Raw genomic sequence first — 10,336 nt, forward strand, 5'->3', positions numbered from 1 at the left:
AAGGCTATCTCGAAGGAGATAATGCTCAACATGAAATGCAACATGCATCATAAAGCGTGACATAATAGCATGCATCATATGACATATATCAATGCAGCAAATAATCATGCAACACATATAAAAATGTATACTCGACCAGGATATCTCGGATAGTACTTTCGTAACTCTATCACTGCAATCCTAATCCACATGAAAAACTAGAATAACCAGGTCTAGTCCAAGCCTATACATCAAGTGAAAACCAGTACTAAAACATATCTACAAACTTAACTAGAGTATCAAATACTCCTGAAATAATAATGATACAATTCCAAACTTTCGTCCGTTGTTAGCCCGCTGATGACGATGCTCTGAGTCCAACCTGTCCAAGTTCGAATAGTTTGTTCCCTGACTGCTTCGTACCTGTCCAAGTTCGAATAGTTTGTTCCCTGACTGCTTCGTTCCCTAGCTGCCCTGTCCGGACTACTTTGTTATGTCCTGTCTGGACTGCTCTGCTCTGTCTGAACAGCTCTTTCCTGTCCAGACTGCTCTGCTCTTTCCGGACCGCTCTGTCCTGTCCGGACTACCCTGCTCTGTCCGGACTTCTCTGTCTTGTCCGGACTGCTCTGCTCTGTCCGGACCACTCTGTCCTGCTCAGTCCAGACCGTTTTGCTCTGTCCTCCTTGGATTCTTCAGCTCTGTCCGGACTCTAAGATGTCTAGAACACACAATATCCCCTTCACAGTGAGAAATCTTATGGTCTATTTATAGACCTAAGTTCAGGACTCGCAAGCCCTTTCATGCATGGACATGTCAACCTGTCCGGACACCTGTCACTCGGCCACATGCACAAAGACACCTGTCCCGACTTGTGACACGTTACTGGCCACCTCAGCTCACTATCCCGACTTCCATCTTCGCTCCCTAACTAACATACCAATTCCGACATATTCCTTAGCACCAGTTCGGACTATTCCCTAGCTCCAGTTAGGACATATTCCCTAGCATCGGCTCAGATTCATTCCCTAGCACCAGTTCGGACATATTCCCTAGAACCGGTTCGGCTCAGTCATGTCTGTTCAGCCACTACCTAGGCTGTCATGACTTCTGAAATCAAATATGGAGGTAGTGATGCCATGAATTCTGAAATCAGGTATCGGTTCTGAAATCAGCTATGGCGGTTCCAATGTCAATTAACACTTGATTTACTTAATTAAAGACACTTAATCATGTTTAGTTAACTAAGTAGAATTCGGGCTACTACATGAAATGTATTTTTAGTAAGATACTTTTCATTGTTTCCTGCTATATATGTACTTGCTATAGCGTTACAGGTGTGTTAAGTTTTTAGACTCACTTGGTGTTAATGATGCATGTGAGCATTTTGATCAGGAGACTGGAGGTGCGGATGAATGAGTAGGAAGAGGTGGATATGCGCACGCGAACCCGATGATCTTATTTGTTCCGCACATCATGTTTTGAGATAGGGGTGATTTTGGATATTTACATAATTTTATTATGATGTTGGCTATCAGGAGTTTCATATGTTCATATTTGATTTATTTTTAAAACGTAAGCTTGGAGATGACGTTATTTCATGGATTTTAACTGCAATATGTTACTTGTTATTTGATTACTGATATTTTAAAAAATGTGAATTTTCAGTAGTATTTCATGCATGTTTTTAAATATAAATTTCGAGTAGTAGCTTTCAAAAATAAAATAAAATTTCTAGTAGTATTTTAAACAATAGGCGTTTGAGTATATACTTGGAATAGGCCACTTTTATGAAGAGTTTATCCTGACCTCAAGATCCCAAAATAATAAAATTTAAAGAAAGACAAGAGGATGTGACCGACGATTTTGGTTGGAAATAAATCTTGCAAAAAAATATTAGGTCAAATAATGGTAAATAGATTATGAATTTAAGTATCGATCTCACATATCCTAATATTTGATTAAGCTAGACAAAATAAATAAAATGATGAAATATAAATTATTAATCTAAACTAATTAATAAGACATTTACAATTAAATATGATGGATTTAGTTATCAAGGAGGAGCTCAAATATTTATATATAATGTAGAGTTTTTACGATATTTGAAAAGTTATCGCCAAAAATAATGTTATAAAATGAAATATTTATCGATTTTAATGCATTCACCTACCGTATTAAAATATTTGAAAACAAATAAGAAATAAATACATAATTAAAATGTTAAGTTTTTTCAATTTATTTTTAAAGTTAAAACTTGAATTGGATGTCTTTTGAAATTAAAAACTAAATTTAAGTATCTGCATTGTTTCTATCATTTCATTTAATTTTAGTTATGATTTTGAGTTTTATGTTTTTCTATATATTTAATTATCATTAGTCTACATATCATGTTAAATAAAATATAAATGATTTATATAATATTACATTTTAACTTTTTAAAAGAGTGTAATGAATTTTTGTTAAATTGAATGTCCGCAAATTTTTATTATTATTATTTTTTATTATCTTGATTGAAACTTCAGTATAAATATTTTTTCTTAAAAAATAATTTAAAATTTTAACCAAAATTTATTAATCCAATAAATGACAAAAAAAATCGAATTTTTGAAAAATATTTATTTATTGTTAAAAATTTTGATAAATATAATAATATTTGTATTAGTAACAATTTCATTCGGCCGAGATAAAGAAGCGAATTTAACAACAAATGATTTTTACCCTCATTTGGGCTTTATCTCAAATGATATAAATAATTTTTATATACAAATGAAGTACTAGTTCAAATAAATAACTAAGACGCACAAAGATATCGACCACCACTATGTTGACACATGTTAAAGTTCAATTAATTAATAAATCTTGGACAATAAAGATGAAATCCCTAATTTATTTAGTAATATTTAAATCTAACAGTCTAATTATTCTTAATTGAATTTAATTAGATCTAAATGCATTAAATCTTTATGAAATTTCAGTTTTCACCTAAAATTGCACATATAATTTTAATATATGCCTAGTCAATTTTATTATGTGTTGATTGACTTCTTTATTGCTATATTAAAGCAATCTTCTCCCGATTCGATATTAATTAACAAATACGTAAATATGTGATCATATAATTAACAAGAAATATTAAACCAGCATCAGACAATAATTAAAATCAACAAAAATAATCTATTGAAATCAAATCAAATCTCAAACAAAGTATTGTTGGACCATATCGTGGTCTTAGTATCAATACATTTATTCCATAAAATCAAAACAAAGCAGAAAAACAATGTTTTAATTCATTAAAATAAACTCTAAGAAGGAACAAGAAAATCTTAGTATGTTTAGCGCGATTCTCTCTTTGAATTTTTCTTCCTCATCTCTCTCTAAAACTTTAGCTTCCTTCTTCCTCTAAATTCCAAGAGATGATTGATGTGTTATGCTCCTATAAGTTGTTATCATATCATTTTTCTCTCTACAACTATATCTATTTTAATGGCCTACATCTCAATCCCAAATTTGAGTTGATTTCTTCTCTCACTCTCTACAAATGATTTTTCAATAATCATTTGCTTCCATCGTAAATGGAAATTTCTTTTATTTTCTATTTCCTTCTTCGCAGTATTTTTTTGCCCTTGGAGTCTTGCAAAATCACATTAGAAAATAATTTGAAACGCTCCATCAATTATTTTCTTAAATATCGTCATTATTTGACTTTATCTCCAAAAGTAAGTTTTTTTTTTAACCTTTTGTTAAATATACAAATGATGTAAAATTAAATCAAATAAAAGAAAAACGTGGATAAAAAAATGTCATATAAACACGAATACGATAAAGTAAAATCCCTAAAATATCTATAAAATTCGTACCTATCATGCTGTAAGAAAGGACGTCGAGCGGGAATTTAGAGTGCTCCAAGCTCGTTGGGAAAATATAAGAGGCTCATGGTGACATTTGTTCATGAATAAATGCAAAAAAATCATATATATGTACGGTATTTTACACAACATAATTGTTGAGGAAGAGACTCATGTAATATCGATTTGAGATCATGACGAACAAGATACTTTCATAGCTAATCAGAGCTCAACCCTGGCGTTTGATGAATACCTTCGAAGAAATTCGGAATTAAGTGATATTCACGTGCATCATCCACCTACTTCGTCACGACTTAGTTGAACACATTTGAAAAACATGTCTCCGTAACTAGTGAATAATGAAAGTATCAATTATTCAACATTTACTTATTTTAATTAATTTGTAATTTTTCAAACATTTTTNAAATAAAAATAAGAGTAATAAAGTAAGAGATCGATAAATATTTACTTGCAATTAAATATTTAAATAAAAAAAATAAGAGTAATAAAGTAAGAGATCGATAAACATTCAATTTCTGAAATACGAAATAAGATATTTTATTCATTACGTGAAATGCCCACAAATATTTGAGACATCCCACCACTGTTGATGCTCTAGCTTCATCTTGCTTCCCCTGTCCGCCATAAGATCTTCTTATCCAAGCCTCTTCTCGTCTCTCATTTCCTCCATCGCTATCAGCTCCCACGCCTCACGCCCGGGTCGTTCTTCTATGCTATTCCGATTAATTCGATGTAAAATTAGTGGCCTTAATGCTTCTTTTTTTTTTTGTTGTTAAGGATTTCGTGTGCTCGATCCAATTTTTTTGAGGATTCCTCAAGTTTTCGGAATCGATATTTAATGAGTTGGTTTTCGAGTAAAAAAATATGTTTTTAGCTATATTTTGCTTCATTTTTTCAGTATTTGGGAAATCTTGATCTGGAAAAATATTGTCTCAATTCAGGATGTGGATAATCAAGACGCTTGAGCTCCTCAAATGTCTAAGAAACCCAACTTTGTATTCTTTTTTTAATATTGTAGTTATCTAGACGGCTTTGTCGAAAGGTTTGAATGATATAAATGTAGGGCTTTGCTGCGTATTATCTATGTTAATAGAAAGAGGTCCTGTTTGCTATGTCTGTAATTGCTGGCTGTTTGTTGGTTTATTTTCTATTTTTTGTTCTATATTGGTTTGGAACTTTTGAATATGTCTGAAGGCTCTCTCACAATGCGAACTAACTTGATAAACGAAAATTAATTTTTTTGTTGTAATCAACAATTGACGCTTTATCAATACATGTCTTTTCATCTTGTTGAACAGCATAATTTGTTTCTAGTTGTACCATTTTTTCAGGTGATATCATCTCTCAGCGATGAGATGTCACAGAGTGGAACTTTTGCCAGCCCAATTACATATCTATCAGTTGGTATGTAGTTCTCCTACTCAATCATCTCAAGCAATACAACTTGTCCAGTTTTATGTATATTGAGTGTGTGGATGAGTTGGACTGCTATTGTTCTGATATTTACACTTGGTTAATTTTAATGGCATATTTGGATCCTTTCGTTGCAATGGTTTAACATAAGCGTAGAGGAACTAGTTATCTTTAACTTCAAGCATTCACCATCATTTGAAGCTTGCACCATATTCTTGAAACAAGTTTTTGTGATATGAAAAAAGTGGATTGTGAATGTTTTAGATAACCACAAAGTGTGTGATTTTCTGAAAAACACTTTGCTGAACTTTTTGAAGTTTTGTATGTTGGTGTTTCTAAAATGATATACATTGGCTCTTTCAGTAAGTATGGACATAATAAGCCCAATTATATGGAGGAGTAAAGAGTGCCTGTAAAAGCCACGAGAATTGGTTGATTAAAATGCTCTTGTTCTTCTGTGGATGACCGAAAAATTTCTGTTGACTGCTTCTCTGCTTGTGGACACAGATTAGATGTTCCTTACCTTTTCTGTTTTGGTATCTGTGTTTTGTAATTTCACTTGCTGGTTTATTTGTAACATATTGACAAATACTGTCGACAGTCGAATCACAAGATAATTTAAAATGTCCAATTCTAGGGAGTTAATCAAAGAAAATAAGTTTGTGGATCGAATCACAAGATAATTTATGTGAAACTGAATCACAATAAAATATATCGCAGAGGGATTTTAATGTAAAAAAATATATATGCATCTAATGATTGGATAAATGAAGGATATCCATGTAAGATGATAAGAAAATAAAAAATAAAGATAAGTAATATATATAGTATGATAATTTATGTTGTGTTTGATATGATTTTAATATGAACACTAAATTTGCATAATTTATCGTTTTGACCAAAATACCCTTACACAAAATTACACTATCTACCAAAAATCCGTCGACATTATTTACCAAAAAATATAAAGCAATCCCCTTCAATGTTGTTTTTCTTGTATTTTTATTTCTTTATAAAAACATAATTAGTTTTTTTGTCAAATAAAAAAGTTATCCTAATTTATTATATCTAACCTCGTCTTGCTTTCACTTCCGTCCCCACTTTCAACCCCCTCAATATGGTCCTGTTTACTAAGTTTTACAACTAACCGAACCATGTCCAGCTGATTGAAGTCATGGCAAGAAGCCAATTTTTTTTTTTTTTTTTAAATGTTAGCGTTACTTGTTTTTGCTATTGAGCGTATGAGTTTTTTTCCGAACTCCAGAGTTCGATTTCTTGTAATGTTTCTCATGTTAATAGGTTATTAATTTCACAAAATAAATACTTTTGGGATTTCATCTCGAAGTTATGGTATATTTGTTGGTAAATTAGAACAAATTTTTCAATCTTTTCTCAAAGAAATCTTTACAAATCTTGTCCAAATTTAAAATACCCATTTAAAAGATCATTTTCTCTAAACTTAAGTGTTTTGTAGGAAATAGTTTTAGCTATTTTGAGTCGGAATTCAATAGATCTAGTTTAAAAAACATCTCATAATGCAAAAAACTGAATGTAATTGTTTGAGAAAATTAGTGAAAGAATTGAATGTTGTTGTTTGAGGGATCCAAATTTTGATGATTGATTGACTCGTCCCTAAAAATTCTCAGGTAGGTCTCTAATTGATGTTTACGATGGAGGCCCTCTGCCACCTCAACGTCACCCTAAAACCTCTTACTTTCATTCATTCGTTCCCTCCAAACCCATTATATACTCAAGACAACCACGACAATAGTACCTTCAAGATCAAAGCATCAACATTAGTCTCTCCACTCAAACATTCGAAGCAAAAACCCAAGAAATTCAAAAAAAATAACGAGTTCCCAAACTCTATACCAATTGCCGACAAAAACCCATATGCTATTTACAAAGATATACAGAAATTTGCTGAACAAAACAAACTTAATGAAGCTCTTGCCATAATGGATTATCTGGACCACCGTGGCATTCCCACTAATGTCACAACGTTTTCATCGCTTATTTCTGCCTGTGTGAGAGTCAAGGCAATTGATGCAGCGAAGCAGGTGCACGTGCATGTAAGGATAAACGGTCTTGAAAAAAATGAGTTCTTGCAAACAAAGCTCGTGAATATGTATGCGGCCTGTGGAGCCATCGAGGATGCAAAGAAGGTGTTTGATGAAATAGATGTGACAAGTGTGTATCCTTGGAATGCGTTGCTTAGGGGTAATGTTGTTTCCGGCAGGCGTAATAATCGGGAAGTGTTGGGATCATTCTTGGAGATGCGGGCTTCTGGTGTGGAGTTGAATGTTTACAGCTTTTCTTGTTTGATCAAGAGCTTGGCAGGGGCTAATTCTTTGAGGCAGGGACTGAAAACTCATGGAATGTTGATTAAAAATGGTTTGATAGAGAGTTGTATAATTAGGACTGGTTTGATCGATATGTATTTCAAATGTGGCAAGATTAAGCTGGCACGTTGTATCTTTGAGGAGTTTCAGGAGAGGGATGTGGTGGTGTGGGGAGCGATGATAGCTGGTTTTGTTCATAATAGGTTGCAAAGGGAAGCATTGGGATACACCAGGTGGATGATAAAAGAGGGTATAGAAGTCAACTCAGTTATATTGACTAGTATCCTTCCGGTGATTGGAGAAGTATTTGCTCGAAAAATAGGGCAGGAGGTTCACGCTTATGTTATCAAAACGAAGGAGTACTCAAAGCAATTGTTTATTCAGTCTGGTTTAGTTGATATGTACTGCAAATGTGGAGATATGGTATCTGGAAGAAAGGTGTTCTACAGATCAATGGAGAGAAACGTTATTTCATGGACCGCTCTTTTATCAGGTTATGTTGCTAATGGGAGGTTAGAGCAAGCATTAAGATCGATTATTTGGATGCAACAAGAAGGGTTTAAGCCTGATGTTGTGACAATTGCTACGGTTCTTCCTGTTTGTGGAAAACTGAGGGCCTTGAAACAAGGGATGGAAGTTCATGCTTATGCAGTAAAGAATGGGTTTCTGCCCGGTGTTTCCGTTTCTACTTCATTGATGAGGATGTACTCTAATTGTGGTGTTTTGGACTACTGCGCAAAATTGTTTCATAATATGGAGAAGAAGAATGTTATAGCATGGACAGCCATGATCGAGTGTTTCATAGAGAGTCGATGCCTACATGAAGCACTTGGTATTTTTCGTGCAATGCAATTGTCTAAACACCGGCCAGACTCGGTGACTATGGCAAGGATACTGAGTGTTTGTGGTGATCTTAAAGTTCAAAAACTTGGAAAGGAGGTCCACGGACAAGCTTTGAAAAAAGATTTAGAATCAATCCCTTTTGTTTCGGCAGAAATCATAAAAATGTATGGTAACTGGGGAGCAATCAATGAAGCAAAGTTGTCATTTGACGATGTTTGTGTCAAGGGATCAATGACTTGGACAGCCATTATCGAGGCGTGTGGATGCAACGGTCGATATGAAGAAGCCTTGCATCTTTTTGATGAAATGGTGTCCGCTGGTTCCTCTCCAAACCAATTTACCTTTAAAGTGATTCTATGTATTTGTCAGAAAGCTGAACTTGCAGACGATGCACTGAGGATTTTCACTTTAATGACCCGAAAATATAAAATCAAAGCATCTGAAGAACATTACTCTATCGTTATCGACCTTTTTACTCATTTTGGTCGATTCGAGGTGGCCCAGAAATTTATACAAATGAGATCATCCTTGGCTTGCCAATAAATCACGTTTCGTCCACTTTGTGATTGGTTGGAGCCCTCCTTTCCACATTTTTGTATCCATGCGTATTGCACGAAATACTATGCAAAGCAAGAAATATCCACACTGAAGATACGGGAAGCATCAACTTTTCTTTGAATTCTTCAAATACGAACTTCCATGGTAACTTCTATTGAATTTAATCGCTATGGACTCTGACAAATCATGGGGTAGTTTTATATTGGGATACTATGTGGTTTGAGTTGGAAAAAGATCTGATAACTCCATGGTGTAAACATTGATTTTGATCTTGTCATGCTTGATATTTGGAATTGTAACTCCGCGGGAAGATGATGTATTGACCGTTTGTAACAAAATTCATTGAATTTGTAGATAATTTAAATTAAAAATCAACACTTTCATACAACGATTTAATGAAAATACAAACTTAAATAGTTTGTTACACTGCATGTTTTCTGGAATTGTTTGTGCTTGTGTCACGCTTCTCCGTTATTCAGATTGTGCACCTGATGGCATGCTTTGTGTGTCTGAGGTGGCATGGGTGCATTCGTGCTTCTTCAATTCATTTCATGGTGGTTGGTTGTGTTGGATCTCGGTTTTCTATGTGCCCAAACGCAGCGGAAGTTTAAAATTTTATTTTATTTTGACAATCAAAATATTTGTTTGAGCACTCGTATGGTTTTAATATGAACATTCATAAGGCGTTGGAATTACATACCTTAGGTGAATTAATCACATGGCTCCAACTATTCCGGGTTTAGCGGAGATAGCTCTTGATGAAATCCCTACGAACTTTCTTCAAAAGCTTGTTTCCTTCTAATCAGGTCCACGACTAGATGATTTATTCATCTTCCAATTTGCACTAGAAAATATGGAAGAGATTTTGCGTAGGAGAAAATATTTGAGAGACGGCTCAAACTATTTACTTCAAGGTGGTCGAAATTCTTTTGAGAGGAGAGGAGAGGTTTTTAGAAAAATTATGAATGAATTCTTATCAACCCTAAGCCTAATACACATATATATAAGCTTAGGGCCCATTAATAAATTGATTACTTAATGGGCTTAATCAATTAATTATTCTAGTCCAACTAGTTTAATTAATTAATTAATCTTTTAAAGTTCAATTAAAAACCTTAATAATTTGTATGTTGGTCTTGTACTCTTACAAGCCCATAATACATACACCCATTACATTTAATTTAAATCATTTATAAATTCAACATTTGAATTTATTAAATTAAATCCATTATAAATTCAACATTTGAATTTATTATAAATTCAACTCCTTGAATTTTATTACCTCCAAAATTTAATATTCAATAAACTCAACTTTTGAGTTTAATAAATTAAATT

General features: G+C 33.4%; 1 protein-coding gene across 8 annotated transcripts; it reads left to right on the top strand.

Annotated features, from left to right (window-relative positions):
• Nucleotides 1-4,394: 4,394 nt before the first annotated feature.
• On the top strand, nucleotides 4,395-9,427 carry LOC140989559 (pentatricopeptide repeat-containing protein At1g71460, chloroplastic). 8 transcript variants are annotated; one of them, XM_073458806.1, is made up of 4 exons: nucleotides 4,399-4,577; nucleotides 4,787-4,887; nucleotides 5,177-5,249; nucleotides 6,905-9,427. In XM_073458806.1, exon 4 carries the CDS (start codon nucleotides 6,920-6,922, stop codon nucleotides 8,984-8,986), a length of 2,067 nt encoding a protein of 688 aa, XP_073314907.1. In that variant the 5' UTR covers nucleotides 4,399-4,577; nucleotides 4,787-4,887; nucleotides 5,177-5,249; nucleotides 6,905-6,919; the 3' UTR covers nucleotides 8,987-9,427. The 8 variants fall into 8 exon arrangements, with proteins under 8 accessions (XP_073314909.1, XP_073314906.1, XP_073314907.1 ...); XM_073458808.1 differs by lacking the exon at nucleotides 4,787-4,887 and having other exon boundaries at nucleotides 4,395-4,577; nucleotides 6,909-9,427; XM_073458805.1 differs by lacking the exon at nucleotides 4,787-4,887 and having other exon boundaries at nucleotides 4,396-4,577.
• The last annotated feature ends 909 nt before the right edge of the window (nucleotides 9,428-10,336 follow it).

Source organism: Primulina huaijiensis, chromosome 12, assembly GCF_012295235.1.
Source record: "Primulina huaijiensis isolate GDHJ02 chromosome 12, ASM1229523v2, whole genome shotgun sequence".
Classification (NCBI taxonomy): Eukaryota; Viridiplantae; Streptophyta; class Magnoliopsida; order Lamiales; family Gesneriaceae; genus Primulina; species Primulina huaijiensis.